The sequence below is a fragment of the Anguilla rostrata genome, chromosome 8 (genome assembly GCF_018555375.3).
Source record: "Anguilla rostrata isolate EN2019 chromosome 8, ASM1855537v3, whole genome shotgun sequence".
Classification (NCBI taxonomy): domain Eukaryota; kingdom Metazoa; phylum Chordata; class Actinopteri; order Anguilliformes; family Anguillidae; genus Anguilla; species Anguilla rostrata.
The window spans coordinates 34,805,401-34,825,123 of record NC_057940.1 but is presented as its reverse complement, the minus strand read 5'-3'; the positions used below and the strand labels follow the sequence as shown (position 1 = coordinate 34,825,123).

Genomic DNA, 19,723 nt, shown 5'->3' with positions numbered 1-19,723 from the left:
TACGGGGGCCGCTGGGCGGGAGCGGCCGGACCCCGTCACACAGACGTCCTTGTTCAGTTCCCCTTTTCCTTGCGCCCGGCCCCGCAAGCTCCTGTGGCGCTGCTCGCTTCCCCGGGACGGCATAATGCCGTACGGACTGAGGGTGTTGCACCTGGTCCTGCCGCCCTTACTGCCGGGGGTGTGTGTGTGTGGTACGTGTTTGTGCTGGGGATGGTAAATTAAAGTCTGTTCTGTTTCGCTTGTTTTCTGTCATTGTTCAGCTTAGGGAATCAGCATGCTAGCCTTCTGTAATTAGCTTACCTTACGTTTTGTTCATATTGAATAAATTGCACACATTGTGAAACTATTTGCAATCTCAGAAAAAGCAGTCTCAGAAAGACAATGGCTGTATTCAATTTGTCCTTAACTTTGACTTATCAGTAAACATGTGTGTTACACTCTTTCGTAAGCTCAGTTTGGAAAGTTAGTTTTATTGATTGCTGAACTCAGCAATCTGTTTACAAAGGGGGAAAAATCTCTTTTAATTGTTGGTCTAAATTGCATGCAAATGTCGAGGCCTAAATGAATTGACCAAGTAGATATGTACATTATGAAACCTTTGATCAGCTTTTAATGAAGCTGTTTGTTTTGAATGTGTACATCTGGCTATAAATTTTTGTGCACACTATTCTCCATTTAATTATTTAACTTGAATAGTCATTTTTGCCTCATGACGCCCATGGACATACTCAGCTGGTAGCAGCACATGTAAATACACACATTGAATGGGTGGACTGCATTTATATAGCGCTTTTATCCCAAGCGCTTTACAATTGATGCCTCTCATTCGCCAGAGCAGTTAGGGGTTAGGTGTCTTGCTCAAGGTTTGAACCGGCAACCCTCCGACTGCCAGACAATCGGTCTTACCTCCTGAGCTATGTCGCCCCGGGTTTGGGGATTTGAGGGTTTGGGGATAGAGGAAGCTGCGTGTTTTTACCCTCCCCTCCCAAACAAGCCCCCATATATCTTTCCTCCTGGTCTCCCATGCTGTTCACGTGATGGAGAGCATCTCTCCTCTCTGGTGGGGGTCCGGTTTGTGTCTCTTGTTTTGCTGGTGGGGTGGGGGGGGGGACAGAAGGCTGAAGACAGACATGCATCTGACAGTCAGCCTGTAGATGCTCTTTGCACCACATGCTGGCTGGCTGGCTCCCTCACTCCCTCTATCTCTCCCTCCCTCTCTCCCGTCCTCTCTCGCTCGCTTGCGCTCACCGGTTTCGGCAAGTAAGTGCTCTAGCTGCCAGGGCTGGAAGACAGCAGCCAGCGGCCAGCTGAGAGAGGGAAGGAGTGAGAGAAAGAGAGAGAGAGGGAAGGAGAGAGGGAGAGAGAGGGAGAAGCATGAACGTAACGCGCACCCTGCCTCGCTTGCTTTCAGACACCGGCCAGAAGAAGACTCTGGAGAAGAAGGATGGGCGCCGCATGTCTTTCCAGAGACCCAAAGGGACCGTGGAATATTCCGTGAGTGACGCTACTTTTCAGCCTTCGCTTTTGGGGATTGCAGCCGCTGCTCCTCAGTCACTGTAGTTACTCCGCGGTCATGCTTGTTTCTAGGAAACTGGGGGGATTTGGTTTCTTTTCACGGAATCTGAGTCTTTTGTGCACACGCGCTTCGTTTTCCCCTTTTCGCTTGAATGTCCGTGTCAACAGGACTTTGAATCGTTCGTTCGGTTTGAGTGGGCATGTGCACTTAGGCTACGTCCAATCAAACAGTCGATGAAAGTGTGTCCCTACAGCCTGCCTACTCTGCAAGGAAGCGCTCATTGTAAAGGCACGGTAGAAGTGCTGTACTGTACATATGTTTTGTGTAGAGGGAGACCATGAATCTTTCTGTCAGCGGAGTCTTTTTTGTTGTTTCTCTCTCTCTCTCTCTCTCTCTCTCTCTCAAAGTGGTTGTTCTTCCATGTGCTCAAGCGGTGTTCTCACAGATGACCTTCCAGCTGTGTTGTCATCTCTATTGATTTGATGTGGGTCTGTTGAGAGTGAGAGAGAGGAGACCCTGCTCTCCAGCATTAAGTGAAAACAGAGCCAGAGCCGCTTCCCCGTCTGTTCTTCAAATGACCCTCAAACCAGGCTCCCCTCTCCCTAGTAACAGCAGGGGAAGGCTGGGACGGCGGGGTGGAGACGAGCGTGAGAGACGGGCAGCGGCAGGCCTATCATTTCGCCAGGCGAGCGGTTTCAGCCGCCGTATCCGTGGGGGCTCTTCTGCGCCGTACAGACACCACCCCCCCCCCCCCGAGACGCACGGTGGAGCCGAGAAGCACCCCGCACGACTCGGCCGTAAATCCCTCCCTGTCAGCCGAGAGCGATTGGCAAGACGGGCCTCTCGCCACAGGAAATTGGTTGAGGAAGCACGTGTGCGTCGGGGCGAAAGTGGAGAGGTTATTAGGTTTGGGGAAGATGCTCGTATCTCTCTGTCCCACCAGTGCTGCCAAGCTCCTTTAGTCAGCTGCTAGGCCGTCGGTCGTGCGTTGATTGATCGGAGGGGCCTTTGGAACAACTGAGTGAGTTTCGTCGACACAAGACACAAGGCCTTGGTGTTGCTAAGGCAAAGAGTGTGGTACCATGCACATTTTCTCCCTCTTTGCCTCAGCAATCCTGTATGAATTATGTGAAGTGCCGCTGTACCCGATTTCCTTCCTCTGGTTTTCAGTGCCAGTCAAAGCCAGTGACACTGTGACCCGTATACAGTCAACATGTGATGCCCTTCATCCTTTTGAATAATAATTTCAGTTATTACAATTTCTTCGTATCTCTTCTCAGTAAATGAACTATATTTTCTTTATTCCTACAACATGATCTCAAAGAGTAAGACTTTATCTAGCGAGCTTCCCTGTCCATAAGAATTCGGTGGTGAAAAAACTACAATGCGCTCTAACGCGTGACTAATGACACACACACTTGCAATAACGCATTAGCTGTTGACATTGCCTTATTACTTCATTATTTTTCTTAATTAAATGTTATTTTCTTATTTTATTCCTACTACATGATCTCAAAGAGTAAGACTTTATCTAGCGGAGCTAATGAGTGAATCAAGTGTAACATTAGATGAAACTAAATTGACTGGATGAAATGCGTAACGTGAGACTTGTCCATAAGAATTCGGTGGTGAAAAAAACTACAATGCACTTTTGTGCAGTCCCGCTAATTGTTGATTCACTTCTCCAACAGCATCCTTTTCTATGTTATCACGACAAGCTAGATACATGGCTTAAAATATCCACGTTAGAAGTGTTTATCTGAGTTTTTACTGTCGGGTTAGCTTGCTAATGACGTGACTAGATACACACTCGCTTGCATTAACGCGTGCTATGACACGATCATATAGTAGCTAATATCATTACCTCAGATAAAAAACAAATGTGTGATGCATTCAATCACCATTTTATTTTGGCTGGTTACTTATTTTTTAATACAGCGATGTCCTCTGGAAATGTAGATCCTACGTTGCTTATGTGCTCACTGCCACTTCATAAAGGCATGCTAGCCAGCTAGTAAATAGCAATTACAACATTTGAACAGACAAGTAAATAATCAATAATTTATAAATAATCAATGTTTTTTTTGTTTATTATACTTATTTAAAAATCGGGACACATGGGCTGCATAACTGCCGATCCCGATGTCGTCAAAAAAGTCAAATAATGGCGGGCTCTACTGCAGATATCCTGAAAACCCCTCAGTGTTTGCTGAGCAATGATGTCCTAAGACCACTGAGGAGAACTGGACGTGATCTCAGCCATTGTGTTTTCAAAGATGTAATTTCTTGTATTTAAAAGGTCATGAAATAGGTCGAAACTCAAAATGTTGCAACTTGCATCCTTCAGAGTGTGTAAAATATTGAGAAGAGTAAAATTAAACGTTAGGCTATATCTATTATAAAAAGGTATTATATAATTAGCTTTTCTATTTCTGTGTTCAGTAATGTTATGTAATAATTCTATAAATATGTACAGTACAGGTATAACCAGCTACTATTTACACACGGCAGAGCACATAGCACAATGTCATTTCAGCTGTGCAGTTTATGTTCTATATATTTAATTATAAATTGCACAAAGGTGTGTATCATTGCATACATATCACCATGACAATGATAAAGGCGAGTAAAATATTGCAATTTAACATTTCTGTGCACGTTGAATATATCATCAGGTCAAGGAGAGCAAGAAAATTGTTGGACGCTGAAAATCTTAATGTGGGTGAGCCCGCGGCTCGTGTCCTCTCCAACTTTTACCATTTCATCTTTTTAACCTTTTCCATCTCACTGCGAATCAATGGAGTTTATTGCTCTGTTACCCTTGAATTCTCCACAGCAGTGTCTATTCCTCAGCCTCGTCACGTCCTGTGGTCACTGCATTATACAGATCGTAAGTATGCAGAAATGATGGCCTTATCGTCCACAGCTTCTCTGCTCAGGACCGCAGTCAGAAGGCTGAGTCATCACGTTATGAGGCCGCAGAGGATTTCCATTTGACTTGGAGGAAGCGGGGTTTTTTAATGACCCCACCGTGGCACCTCTAAGACGACCTCGAAGAAGAGCTGGCGATATTAAACCGCCTCAGACCTCTAGCCGAGCTGTGCCGCGCCGCAGGAGCGTCGCTGACAGACGCGGCTCTCCCATTTTCGACTTGCTTTTCCTCACAGAGTATCTGTTTTTTTTTTTTTCAACATTTCCATGCGCATCAAGCATGTCACAGGATTTGGGATTACTCCATACACTGGCTTAAACAGTGACTCCGTGATTAGATATGCTGTAGCAGTTCTTTCAAAATAGTTTTTTTTTTGTTGGTGATGGAAAAGTACACAGGTCATGATTTTGGTAGAACATGCTGACTAGTGACAAAATTGTTATAATAGTTTTTTACTGCCACAGCTGCACTATAGGCAGCCCCTCTGCCCTGGACTGCGTAGCGGTAAACCTGCATCCTGTGTCCGCCGCCACGCCAAGTCGCATTTGTTCATGCAACTGCGGGTTCTGGGGTCGTTTCCATTTCCCCTTATTCTGTCTTACTCAGAGTGGTCATCTGTCAGAATTAACAGCTCCAGAATTACCCATTTGCTTCCAAAAGAAGCAGTGCATTTAGTCAGACCATGCCATCAGGAGCACTCTGGGGGGGAAAAAAGAAACTGTGTTTACCGCTGATTGTGGTGATGTCATCCTGGCAGCAGTGAGGAAGTCGCTATGGAAACTGTCATGTTAAAGCCCCCAGTTATATATTGCAATACGAGACGCTGATACATTTGTGTCTTTCAAATATGACATTGTAGGCAATTATACCATTTAATGTAATACCTTTTCCAGTTTAATGGCAGCCTTAGTACACTGTGGTGGGATTTTAATTTGCCATAATTTAAAAAATAAATTGGGTTTCATATCCATTAGCTGATTTGCTGTTAGGCCTCAATTGCATACAAACTACATACTGACAGAGAGCTTGTGAAAGAGGAAGAGAGAATATTCATTCAGTTTTTCAGTTGACTAGTATTACTACTACATTTACTACTGCTTCTTCTGTGGTCCGAAAATGGTATATAAACATGTACAGAGAAATGTTTAAATCATTTCCCCCCATTCCCACGTGTATACTGTTTATAATTTTGTGAAGGCAGCTAATGTCATAATGATTCAAATTTTAAATGTTTGGTTATATTTCATCACCCTAAGTTTACTCTTGTGAATTAAATGTTGCATGTAAAGGTGGGTTGTTGTGGATTGATGTCTGATCTAAGATCTAGAACTGGCAAACAGAAGATCTGTGCAATGTGAGAGACATTCTGCCAATATAACCTTTTCATAAATGATTTCACGCCACAAGCCAGTACCTCCTCCGAAGCAAAAAGTGAATCTGCACAGCAGTCTATCTTAATCTTTCTGTACAGCAATAACTGGTGCAAAATGGACCTTATTGATTGCAAGTAACAGAAAAGGGTGTTCTGACCTTCGACCCAAGCTTCCCTGAAGATTCAATTTCATAAAGTGACTATTGATGGGAAAAATGTCCACTAGGTTCCATATACCTTTTCCAAAGCCAGTCTGTGTATCGCCAGTTTATACCAGAGACATCAGAAAGGGTAAAGGGGGGGAGGGCTTCCATTTGTCAGTGGTCTCACATTTTTTGGAACCCCCACTTCGGAAATGATTCTGGCACCCTTGTTTTACACTTTCAATTTATACGTGCAGCCACATAGGCCTACTAAGCTGATGATTGGTGGTCTTCAGAAAGCGTCCATATATGTGTTTGTTGAAATGGAAAACGGAATCGAAGTGTGAGCAGGTGTCAGGTGCCTGCCTGAGCCAGAGTGAGATCCAGGGGATTTGTGGGAAAGGGGGACGGGTGTGGTGGAGCCCAGGGCTGTTAGCACAGGCTGTCATCTGTGCCGCAGATCATACGGATGCCAGTCTAGTGTGAGGATTGCCCGGAGGAAAAACGGCTTATTCTCTCATATGTTTGTCCTGTGAAAACGTATCTGTCGCTTAATGAAGCACACTGACTGAATCAGCACAAAGCTGTTGTTAGAAAACCATATAGCCTCTAACATCGGTATTCCAATGTAACGAGCCTGGATTTTCCCAAGGTGGCTACAATATTCCAATGTAACAAGGCTGGATTTTCCCCAGGAGAATTGGTGGAGGTCACAAATCAGTCCTCTTGGCCAGGAGCGGAAAGGCATGGCCATGCCAGCAGGCTGTAACAACTTCTGAAGACCATACAGTGTGTCTCATACATTGACTCTATTTGGCTGGCCTACCCAAATAGATTTTCCCACACCCAAAGAGATTTTTTATATTTAACATAGACTTATGGTATTCCAATTTCCAAACACAAAGTTTGCGGTGTTCGTAGCACTGTAAGATAACATGGCATTCCATACTCCATAGGGAAGTGGTTGAGTTGCTTTGTCCTTTTCTCAATAATTGTTTGTCTAGTTCACATAAACCAAAGTGTTTTTGTTTCCCCAAGAGCCAGTAAGCAGCCACAAACATTAACATCATTCATCAGGAGAAAAACTGCCATTGAATAGCTGTCAACTTCTGCATGAAGTGGCCACCTCCCCACGTTTTGTTCGGAACACCTAGTCTATGTTAGTTTTTTATTTTTGTGAGCAACACACTGTACTTTGTATTAATAGTTTTTTCTTTCAAATGTCACCGTGACACACAGCCGACTTTCATTTCACTGTGCACGCTGCCTGCCCCCCCTCCCTCCAGTGGTGCCAAGTCTGTTTTTTATAAGCAACTTTGGGCGTCTTTTTAAAGTCGCTGTTATTTAAAGAGTCTGTTTGGGGGTTTTTTTGAGCTGGCTGCACACAATTTCCACCCTTGACACATCCCGCCCTTCAACCCCCCCCCTCAAACGCACACACAGCCGACTGGCAGGAATAAATTCTCAACCCCAAAACACCCGAAGAGGAAGTATAACTTGGCATTCTCTGTCTTAATAAACATTGCATGGACATTTGTTTCCATCTGAGCGCACAAAAGGTGTGGGCAGTGCAAGTTATTAAACTCAGCAATGTAAATTTACAAGCGGTCTCGCTCAAACAAAGTATCGCAGTGGGAGTGCCGCTACACAAGCAGCTGAGAATGCACGGCCCAGGCTTCACGGGCCCCATACGTCTTTGTCTTTGTGTCGTCTGGGTATCGATCCAGACGGGAGTGAAATAGCGGCCCGTTGACTGTGATCCAATAGAGGTATCACTGATAACCCCCAGTGAGAACGCCAAGGCTTTTCCGTATCACATTTCTTGCTCATCCTCGGGGGGGGGGGGGGTTTGAGTGTCCCTCCCAACACTGTGCAACGCAGTGTTAATCCAAGCCGTACTTTTAATGCAGGAGCCCAGTGCCTCCGTACAAGACAATAGCAGGGGTGGATGGTCATGGACCGAGGTCTTGACCATGATGCAAACATGGTGCACAAAACTATTGATGCTACAGCTAGCTCTAACCCTTTGAGCAATTCAGACTACAGTGCTACTTCCTTTAGTACAAGTGAAACGGACCAGAGCTAAACACACACTGGAGCAAAGGCCTATTCACGGCATATAGCACAATATGAGTGAACGTTAAATTATTCATATTCTTAATACATCCAGCGCCTGGAAAACTTTATGTACCGCATGAATTCATCTAGCCCGTGTGATACGGATGTAATGACTCCCCAGGTCGAGAGTGAATGGCGACGAGGGAATTTGCGCGAAAGCGATTCGCCGCAGTTTTCCTCCACGGCTGCCCCTTCCTCCCGTTCTCTCTATAATTGAATCCCTTTGAAGCTTCTGAGCCAATTTATTCTGTTTCCCATTCCATAATCCATTTGTCACAAGTGTAAACATGCAGTAACGGCTATTTGCGGTGCCCTGTTTTATGCGTAGTGTTTCTCGTGTTTTAAAGAGACAGCCTTTATGGGGTTTGGGGTCGTCTTCCTTCCCCCCGTGTTTGCTCAAAACCGAGCCCTTTGTGGTGGGAGCACAACAGCTCGGTCGCCGTTTCTCCACGCTTTGAAATTTCCTCTGACTTGTTTGCTCGTGAAATCTTGCAACGCTAAGGTTGCACTCTTGGAGAGAACATTGATTCACTGCAAGATAGACATTGATTAGCTCGGACTTCGCTTTGAAATAATTACTCCCAAATGAGTACACCGTACCGTTGTGTAATGTGTGGAGAAAGAGGACAAGAAGGGAGGAAGGAAGAGTGCTTCCTAGTTTTTATTTCAAGAACATAACTGGAACATGGGTTTCGCCGCAGTGGTGACCGCAAGGATTGCCACACTCAGTTTTAAAGTGCTGGATGTCTTCAGAAAAGCTTCAGAGGTACTGTGCATGTGTTCAGCCTGTTATGTCAGGAGTCTGTCATTATTTGCTGAACAAACACGCTCATGGTGCTGTGCTGATAGACAGTGGTACAGCTGAGACAAATTCAGATAGTTCGCACACAGCTGTGCTTTTACCACCGTGATCCTGATAATTCGCATTGCCCAAGGGTGCACCAGCCGAGCCCCGCCCGACATGCAAAGCTCTGGTGACACGAGCACACTTTTCCCTCTCTCCCATTGCCTAAACTCTGCTGTAGGCCCTGTTTAAACAATGTGACTGGGATCTGCCCTGGAGCAGGGCACAATTTTGTACCTTCTGTCACGATGGTGTCATATGAGCAAACAATCAAATCAGGTTTTGGCAATTTGCTCAAAATTCAACAAGGTTGTTTTGGGTGCTGAATCTCTGTAGAAATAATATAACAAGAAAGAAAAGTCTGTACTGACAATAAGCTATGAACTGTTTACTTTTTATTGTTTTATATACCATACTAGTTGTACAATAGTGCATTAAGGAAACACAGTTGCACTGTTGTAGGACTGTGCAGCATAAAGTCCTCTGATGCACTTTCCACCCTGCTGGACACAGGAATGGCGATAACATCTAGCCTAATCCTGGTTGTGAGATCTCCGTTCAGAAGTTTAACACAGATACCAAATTAAGTTCAGTCAAACTAAACGGCTAAAAATGCTGAGTGTTTCTCTCTCTCCCTTTGTCTTATTTCCTTCTCTCTTTTTTTTTGGCTGGGGTCCAGGTGGAGTCACGGGACACGCTCAACAGCATCGCGCTCAAGTTCGACACCACGCCCAACGAGCTGGTCCAGCTGAATAAGCTGTTCTCCAGAGCGGTGGTCCCCGGACAGGTGCGGGCTCGGCGCTCGTCCAGTCAGCCCCTCCTCCTCGTGCCCGTCTGCGCCCGCTCCCCCTCTCCTCTGCCGTTCTGTGCCAGCCTTAACAGTGTTAACATTGTTAAGCATCTGGCAGGCAGATGAAGTCTCTTTACACTGTTCATTTGCTTATCAAATTCCCTTACCCGGCATATTCTAACTTGACAGACACCTGGTTGCAAGACAAGCCACTATGCCCTAGATACTGAAATCAGGCCCGCCAGGCCTGTAGTGCTGCTGGTTTTGTTTTATAAATGATAGTTAATTCATTGATTAATATCACTGATTGGGCAGAGATCCCATTCACCTGGCATCCCAGGTTTACATCAGTCCCTAGAGAAGAATGAAAACTAACAGAACTGGTCTCAGAGGCCAGATCTGAGCTGCCCGAGCATCGACGATGTCACTGATTAGGATGCAGATTTGAATGTGGCGTTTCTGTCCGTTTTCTGATGGCTGCGGTCGTCTCTGCACTTCCTCGGAACAGGAAGCGAGCCGCGGCAGGCTGTAAAGCGGCCCGACGAGCGCGAGCGGTAAAAATAGCAGGGCCTGTGCTGAACGGCGGGCCTGGTTTTGGAGTGCCCGCGCTGGGCCCTCGAGCGCTCTCGGGAGGGCCTCTAAGAGGCGGCGGGCCGCATGCCTCCGCTCTTCACGCGGGAGCGGCGGGGTCAGGAGGGGGGCGGGGGCCTCACACGCAGCGAGAGGAAGGGCACTTCAGAGCACACACTTGAGTCTTTCATTAGGCCCTCCACTCCGGCCCTCACTCGGCCTCTTACTGCAGCTCTCTGCGCTGAAAGTGGGGCGCGGTCCGCCGGCTTCAGGTCCCCCGATCCGCTTCAAGGGCCCATATGCACTTTTCTCCCAGGAAGGGAAAAACAGTGTACGTCTGATACTCGAATGGAAGATGAGGATTTTCCTGCACGTTAATTCACGAGGTCCTTATTTGATCTACGTTTTTTTGCGTGTGCGTTTGAGGGTGTTAGTGTGTGTGTGCCGCCGTCGCGTGCACGTGTGTGTGCGTGTGTGCATGCATGCATGCGTACGCATTTGGTGTGTGTGCATGTGTATGTGTGTGTGTGTGTGTGTGTGTGTGCACAGATATGCATTGCCATTTTTTCTGTATTCTGCATATTTCACTGGAAATACTGTCTATAGAGATGTTTAAAAATATATGAACAGTGTAGTTTAATGTAACTGAAAGCATTCCTGTTGACTGACATTACGGAGCCGCAACTGCTGATAGTTGTCACTCCTTCCATTTAGGGAGCGAGCAGTACTGTGCAATACATTCAAATGATCTGGAGGCCGAACTTGAAAGTCACATTTGCTAAGCAAATGACTTTCCTTCAGCAGCGTCATTATTTTCACTGTAATTTTTGTCTCCAGGCTTATTGTGACCCACTGAAAACAGTGCTACTTTTCACATGTTGTTCTGCTTAAAATTCTCATGCTGCTGCACTAATTTGAGTGGACACTGAGTGTGCGGTATCTTGGTAAATGGGGGCATTGACTGTGTGTGGGCATGTGCATTTGACAGGTCCTCTATGTTCCTGACCCAGAGTACATCTCCAGTGTGGAGAGCTCACCCTCCCTCAGTCCCATCAGCCCCTTGTCCCCCACTTCCTCTGAGGCTGACGTAGAGAAGCTGACCACGGTATGTCCACCTCCACACTTTTTCTTTTACCCACAATCCTTTAGGTTCGCATTCATAGTCAACCTTTAAAAAGGTTTAATGACTGCAACGATTTGCAGGTTTTTAGCCAAATTGATTTACATGAAATGAAAGTGATTGTTTAACAGATGCAATTATGTTCCGTTTTCAGAAAGCCTAGTAGAATCATAGTAGCAACAGCAGTGGCAAAATGGTATTTTATAATTGACTGTAGTGGGTGGTTATCTTCAAATCTGTGTTTGTTTTTTTGCCTAACTTGTGAACTTAAGCTTTGTTTTGTGTGTGTAAATCTAGACATTAGATATGCTAGATGATTGTATTTCCTTTTTTTAAATTTCTCTTTGTAATACTCAATTACCCTCACAATTGCCACAGTAAGACAGAGATTTATAGCTCTGTTTTAATTCATATTAAGGTATTTTTTTTCTACAAAACCTCTTATTCACAGGTTTTGAAATGTTTGTCGTTTATTCACAAAATCAACTGTATGTCACTCACATGTACAGCAGTGACTGACTTGTCCAGATTTCAACTCCATTATCATAAGCCACATACTGTGAATTGAGCCCAGCAGAGCTGTCAACAGCTTTGGTGATGGCTTTTGTTCATCTAAAAAGTAATCAGCAAATCAAACTCCACTGCTTCCGTAACACGGTTTAAATTCAACACGTATTTGTTGAAAGGCACATTTTTTGAGCACTTACCTCTTTAGGTCATGTCTTAGACAGCAAATGTGTATTTCTTGGTTCTTGGGGAAAGAGGATCACGCAGAAAAACAGAAACAGTTGGATGAATGGAGGGAGAGAAAGAGAGAACAAGAAACTATGAAGGGGGCTTTTGTGTTTTCCGAAACATCCCAAAGAGAGAGGAGTTGTAAAAGGAGGATATTTTCTTAATTAAAGGAACATTTGCTTCACACAGTACCATATAAAGAAGTCTCAGTGGGTCATTTGATTTAGAAGCAAGCAAGGCTTTAATAAGACTCACTGCTGTGCCTCGCCTTAATTGGCTTTTAATTCAGAAGCTTGTGTTATACGTTTGGGGGAAAAGGTCTCACTTTGTAAGGAAGTTGATAAAAGATTATTCATACGATTATAAATGAACTCACATTTGAGTATAATGACGCGTGATGTTGTAGGAGTCCATCTACCGTTGTGTAATGTATGATATTCCTCTTTTTGAAAATGAGTTCGCATCTGCAGGATGCAGAGTTGTCTTTTAAAACATGAACCACAGTATTCATATATCTGGGTCAGTGCTATGTGTTGTTGAAATTCAGTATCTTTAAATGTAACTCGCTGGTTTTTCAGTACTTATATCATGGTCTCTTCAGGGCATATGGAAGTTAAGTCAACAGAAGAACCATTCTTATTGGCAGTCAAAGGTGCTGAAATGTCCATATGTATTAGTCTACTGGCTGGAGTGTGGAAACATTTTGCAGAGGTGGATGCACTCTCTGTCATTTGGATATTTGGCAGAGGCTGGGACTTAAACAGAAAAAGTCCTTTCTTAGCAGATTTCCCAGTTTGGCTCACTGACCACTTCCTGTGCAAGCGCCCACACTTCCTGCTCTGGTGTTGTGAACACAGGGGGACAAGAGGGCTTTTCTGCTCTGCCCTGCAGTCCACTGAGATAGACAGCAGGGGTGTTTCTCCTTCAGTTAACCTTCTCTTACTGCCACCTTCCTTTTTTATTATGTCAGTGCCTGTGGCGTGGATTATTGGAAAACACTGCTAGAAAAACAACAGGCTTATACAGTTTCCGGAGAGGTTAAGACCCTGCAGTATGTCTAAATGTCCACAAGGGGGAAATGTAGATGTGGCGTTTGACCTCTTAAGTAATTTGTGTACTTGTGCTTGTTCTTTATTCATAAGTAGAATGGTACTCCCAACATGCCAACACGACTCTTCATAAATGTGATATTATCACTCAAATGTAATCTTTATTTTCTTTTATTATGGCCAATTATTTCACAAAGTTCCGTCTGTTAATAGCATTTGCTGTTCCTGTTCGAAAATAAACATGCAGAGGGAATCCGATAACCTCTGCACCACCTATTGGTGCCAGAGCTGATTTAATTAAATCATCACCATTTAATTAAAATAGAATTCCGGGCACTGTATCAGCCTCAAAAATGTTATTTCAGTAGAAGTTCCTTTTTGTCATTCTGATGATACATTACAGTTGTCATCCCTATACCCCCAGTTCTGTTTCCTCTTTAATATATTGTTCATTTTCCCTGTTGTTTAAATGCTTCTGGACCTAAAAGACCCAGTGTTCTTGATCCCTTGTGTGTTGCAGATTTCACATGATTACCGTCAGATTTAGGGTTCATGATTCAAAGTTCCTGTTGGAGGAAGCTAGTATCAGCTTGGCAGAACTTGCTTATCCCTGCAACGTGTGTGCAGGTTCATCATCAGCTTTTATTAGCTGAACATTTTTTGTCTGGAGGATGTGGCCTAATGTCTGTGAAATCCTGAATGTTTTTCAACGCTCTTCCAGATTTGTTCTTTTTATTCGGTTCCAAAAAGAGACCTGCAAACTGTAAGCATATAGGACCATAGACATGAAAGAGCGGTATTCACCACTGCAGCTTTGCGTGTGGAACCCGCGGTTTGTGGCACAGTGCTGCCTGTCTAACCCGCCAGACTCTTTTCTGCAGTGAGCCGCTGCATCTGTTTCCCCAGTGCTGGAATGCGATCGGGAGAGTTGCAGTGAATGCAGGTCTTTTCTGCATCCCCAGCGCTCAAATGCAATCGGGAGAGTCGCAGTGAATGCAAGTCTTTCTCACCTCCAGCCCAGATTACCATAACACTCTTTTTTTTTTTCTTTTTTTTTGTGCCGGACTTCCAAACCGACCATCCAATGGGTCCCAGCTCCAAGCTCCAGATGGTCCCATATTGTACTGGCCAGATCCCAGCTAGCACAGACACAGCTCCGTTATGACTCATCCAGCCTCGCCCCCACAGCACACACACACACGTATATACAGTATATACACCTGCAGTCGAATGCAATGTATCGGAATAGATTTACACCTTCAAAATCCCCGCAGTGAGAGATTGGGTTGTAATAGGCCAGTTCCATTGAGATCAGCAGCCTGCTTATATCTCTTTAGTATTTCTCGTAAGGAAAGGTCTTTTTTTTGCCTCTCACCCATGTTGTTCTGCTTTGCTGTAGTGGGTGAAGTGTGCATCAGTTCACAGGGAAACTCTCAACAGGTGGCAAACCACCTCACGGGAGTTTGTACTCATTTATACTCCCAAGCAGACTTGCATTACCAGGGGAGATGTGAGAGGTCCCTCAGGCAATCGTGGAAGTTTCTCTTTGGTGCAACGGTGCAGCAGTATTACCGTATGCTGTGCTGCCAGAGAGAAGGTTAAATAACTCTTGTGTTCCTCTGCTTGTTTTGGTTGTTTTGGATGGGTATACCTTCCCATGGAACTGAACATGTCATTGATTTACAGTTTTAGTTCTTTGGGAAGAACCCCTGCTTACCCTTAGCCATGTGAAGGCTTGTCATGGGTTGCATCTAGTGTCTCGTAGAGTCTGTACACTGATGGAATATTAGAAATGGGGCATGACACAAGTTAAATGGCGGGTAATCGTCGGAACAAATCAGATTTTTCACATCTTCGCCTGACCGTTGAGGTCAGAGCGTAGCCTCTTCCTACTCAAGGCCTGCAAAGTTGGTGTCGAATGGAGGGTCAACCAGCCATCAAGTCCAGTTTGTCTGTCATTTCACGGGACATAGAACTGCCGTGCTCTTGAGTTTTCTTTTTCCTCTCTCGCACTGTTTTCACCGGTCTGAATGTGTAATTGTATGTAATGAGCATTGTGCTGCCTGCCATTCAGAGGTAGATGTACCATGCTGTAGCTCTAATTAGCATCTCTTTCAGATGCCTGCTGCTGTGGAGAAACCTGTCAGTGTGGGAGTTTTACTCTCGGTCTGCTTACTGTGCCTTGAAGAAGTATCTTCCTGCTTTTTCTCTATTGTTGCATATTTGTCACACTCAGCGGTTTCATTACATTACATTACATTATAGGCATTTAGCAGACGCTCTTATCCAGAGCGACGTACAACAAGTGCATAGGTTTCATGATGTAGAGGCGCAAAAGAAACACTAGAGTGAAGTAAGGATCGTAGTGCCAGAAGTGACCACATCGATCAGGACTCCAACCCTGTAGAGTAAGCTTGTTCAGCAAGCAAGAATCCTACCTAGTACAAACTAGCACTGGAATCACACCTAATCATACAAAAACAATCCTGCCAGATACACTAACATAATCAAATTATCCTAGCTAGGTACAATGAGCTGAACTATAGGCTAGGGAGGGGTGGGGAGAGGTGCAGCCTGAAGAGATGAGTCTTCAGTCTGCGTTTGAAAGTGGTGAGATTCTCTGCTGTTCTGACCATCACGGGGAGGTCATTCCACCAGCGAGGGGCCAGGACAGACAGCAGGCGGGAGCGGGAAGTGCAGACGCGAAGAGGGGGAGGTGCCAAGCGTCCAGAGGTGGCAGAACGGAGAGGTCTGGCTGGTGTGTAGGGTCTGATGATCCTCTGAATGTACCCTGGTGCTGACCCCTTAGCTGCCTGGTATGCAAGCACCAAGGACTTAAAGATCTTTAGACAAATGTGTATTATTAGACAAACGGAAACTGAGTAAACAAAACATATTTTTAAATTTTTATTTCATTTATTTAATGAAAAAAGTTATCAAACATCCATGTCGCCCCTTGTGAAAAATAATTACCCCCCTTACATTTAATAACTGGTTGCACCACCTTAAGCAGCAATAAGTGCAACTAAATGCTCCCTATAATTTGATGTCAGTCTTTCACATCACTGTGGAGGAATTTTAGCCCACTCTTCTTTACTGAACTGCTTAAATTCGGAACAAGCGAGATAATGGCTCTCACTGTCAGTCCCAGACCCTTAGAAATGGCTTTTTCCAGACTGATATATTTCAACAGCTTTTCTAAACTTTTTTCTTCATCTCTTGGAATTTACTTTGATCATCGCATAGTGTGGTAGTAGAAACTTTCTGGTGACTACTTCACTAGGTTCAATATAAATGAGGTTTAGATTCAACAGGGCTGGCTGCAATCGAGCTTGGCTGTGTTCAATCAGCTGAATCTAATTGTCCATTAAAATTGGTTGATTGAGTAACTATGCTGGCAGTTACTTTTTCACATGGGCATTCGGGCAACTTTTTTCATTAAATAAATGAAATAATAATTTTAAAAATGTGTTTTTACTCAGTTGCCCTTTATCAAATATTACATTTTGTGTAAAGATCTCAAACCATTCAGTATGACAAATATGAAATAACAGAGGAAATCCGGAAGGGGGAAATGCCGTTTCCCGCCAATGTATGTGCCCAGATGCAATGTGATTTGTGTCATTGGCCTGTTTCTCTGTTCTATTGGAGGACCTGGAGGAGAATTTAGTTACTGACAATCAAATACTTATAAGATTGTTCACACTTAGAAAGCAGTAGTGTACATGAAGTATGGTCTATGAAAAAGCATTATCTTCTTTGTACAACTGAAGTATGGGCCACTGACTGCATTTATATGCACTGTAACTCAACTTCGACTGTTACAAGATTTGAAATATTTTTAATCAGTTTGTTGGGATCAATTCAGCATTTTGGATTCAGAATTATCATTTAAATTGGATTTACAGGATGTAGAATTAAATTCAGTGGCATGAAAGAAATTGACTAATTTGTTGTACAGCACTGCCTTATTAATTTTCACTAATGTGCCTATGTCAGCTTCCAAAAACATCTGCTACTTATCACCTACCATAAACAATTCTAACACTATTTAAAGTTGTCAAATAGTGTTGGGAAAATATATGCAATTATCATTTCTTTTTCTTTATTCATGCAATATTGTAGATAATGTTTTCGTCAGAAATTTAACAAAACTGATATTGAAATGTAGACTACAAGTAATCTTACCTTAATATATCAGCAAACTACTGGGCTTCATAAAAAATATTATTTTAATAGTTGTGATTTAAATAATAATTTTTTCAGTCATGTTTAAGATCCTTGTAACAATACAAAATGGCATTAAAATTAAAATAAACATTGATAAATGAAATTAGGCAATGAAGTTTCATTGAATTAAATTATGCTTTTTTCATAAAAAATTATAATTCACAATCACACTTTTTAATTCAAATTCGAGAATTGAATAGGAATCTATCAGCAATTCTAAGTTCAGGTCAGAGTTGACACCACCAACCTTGCTATCAACAAGACCAGGTCAAAACCTAGTATATGGCTGGACAGGCCGACCAATGGTGTGATGTCATAACTCGGCCGACCAATGGTGTAACTTCATCACTCACTCAGTCAGTCACAGACATTCGCGTTTGTAGGGCTGGCCCTGCTGTTGCGGTTCAGCCAAAAATTAAAGACATGACATATTTTGTCTAACACGTGAAAACAGTGTGAAAACGGTTATGGATTCGTCAAACAATTGAAAGACCAACATAGCTTTGTTTCCTGCGGGATTGTGCTTAGAAGATAAAACAAGATGCCTAAACTGTTGTAATTACATTTGATACATAAACTGTGTGATTCTGCAGCTTATGGCTCCTCTAGGATCATCAGTGCAAGCGGCAACAATGAGAAGATTTAAAGTTAGCACTTAGTCAGCGCGAGTGGTGCCAGGTCTCTCTTTAGGGAGCAGCTGTTTCCTTTTCTCGCAGCTTTACAGGCTACTGTGGCAATGGCGACAGCGGGGCTCAGTGCTTAAGAAGCCCCTGCTACGGTCCGCCACTATCGGTGTGATGTATTATTGAGCGGCGCTCACCCCCAATATCTAAAAAAAGATCAATTTTACCCATTCATTGGCTCAGCAAATTGGATTACAGTCTGTAGCGGTTTGTGTTTCCGAGGCACTGTCCTGTTGTGCTTCTGCACCGCAGACTGTCACTAGCGCCGGTTGAGTTGTGTTAAATGTCAGAGGCAATGGCAGGGATGGTGCTAGCTACCTCCTGGTCAGCTGCTGTGGAGGTCAGGTGATTCCCGAACTTTCTGAGCCCTCGACCCGCTTAACAAGTGAGTACATTATCTGTGTGCATGTCGAAATAGCTGTAAAAGGGCAAGTGTGCATTTAGCTCATGTGATTGTCAATGGTAATTGACTTACATGCAGAAGTTTTGTTCCCCCTCAGGATTCAGATAGCATCCCTCGGAGGGAGGTCGCCCCTTCTCCAGCCCACCTCCTCCCCCGCCCCGCTAGAGTTGTGTCATCCACCTCTGAGGAGGAAGAGGCCTTGACCGAGAAGTTCCTGAAAATCAACTGCAAATACATCACAGATGGCAAGGTGAGCGCACTCGCCCCCTGTTGCCTCAAGAGTGCATAGCAGGGAGTGTTTAGCTTTCAACTGCCAGGGGTGGTGATTGAAAATCTGTTGGACTTTGTTTCCCTCTGGAGTAAACATGCCATTGATGATTTTGGTGTGATCCCTGTACACAGTTTCTCAACCTACTGTAAGCTTCTTTTATTCGCAGAAGAAAGATGAGTCGGGAAAAGGAAACTGCTTTGTCCTTAGCGCATTTTTTTGTCCGTGTTTGAATATACAAAAACTTGTCCATACGGTTCGCACAGATTTTTCTAAGATCTTAACAGATTTCCTGGATCACGCAGTGTTCTTCTAGTCATGTCAGTTGCACGTAAGTATCTTAGTAAGTCACTGTGGTTAAGACCGTCTACTCAATGTCCAATTGTAAATATAAAATGTAGAAATCATGTCAGGATTTTTTTTCATTGTGGACTTCTTTTGAAGTGTAATGTCTCTCAGAAATAAACATGAAAAGCTAGTCAGCACCTATTGTACAACAGAATGAAATTTGAATTGCATATGAAACCGAGCAAGGCAAATGCTTCCATAGGCCAGTGTTGTTGAAACTTTTGAACAATTAAGAAATTACTTGTTTTGATGTAAAGCCTTGTGTCACTTCAGACCAAAAGGAGCTTATTGCGGGAAAGCATACGCTGCTAATCCTCAAAAACAGCTAATCTGTAGTCTCATGATTCTTGCCTTTCTTTGTCGAAATGCAGCTGTGGCGTTTTCCTCCACGTGCGGCACATTGAGAGACGTGAGAATTGAGTCTTCAAATGTTATTTCAAAGCACTCCATCCAGCCCGAAGAGCAACATCTATAGGGCTGATTTTGTATAGCCTCTTGTCCCGGTTTCCTCATTCCATACCTGATTTGCTCATATTGTGGTCTTAAGCGTGCGGTCATTATATGTGTCTCGCTTGCTACTGTCAGAGCCTCGATACTCTCAG

General features: G+C 43.9%; 1 protein-coding gene across 5 annotated transcripts in view; it reads left to right on the top strand.

Annotated features, from left to right (window-relative positions):
- LOC135261516 (oxidation resistance protein 1-like) overlaps window positions 1-19,723 on the top strand; it is a 106,696-nt gene that overhangs the window by 67,271 nt on the left and 19,702 nt on the right. For all 5 annotated transcript variants that reach the window (XM_064347875.1, XM_064347877.1, XM_064347874.1 and 2 more), the window contains 4 exons: window positions 1,412-1,494; window positions 9,605-9,712; window positions 11,274-11,390; window positions 18,603-18,755. In XM_064347875.1, the coding sequence (XP_064203945.1) occupies window positions 1,412-1,494; window positions 9,605-9,712; window positions 11,274-11,390; window positions 18,603-18,755 (461 nt within the window). The remainder of the gene's footprint in view (window positions 1-1,411; window positions 1,495-9,604; window positions 9,713-11,273; window positions 11,391-18,602; window positions 18,756-19,723) is intronic.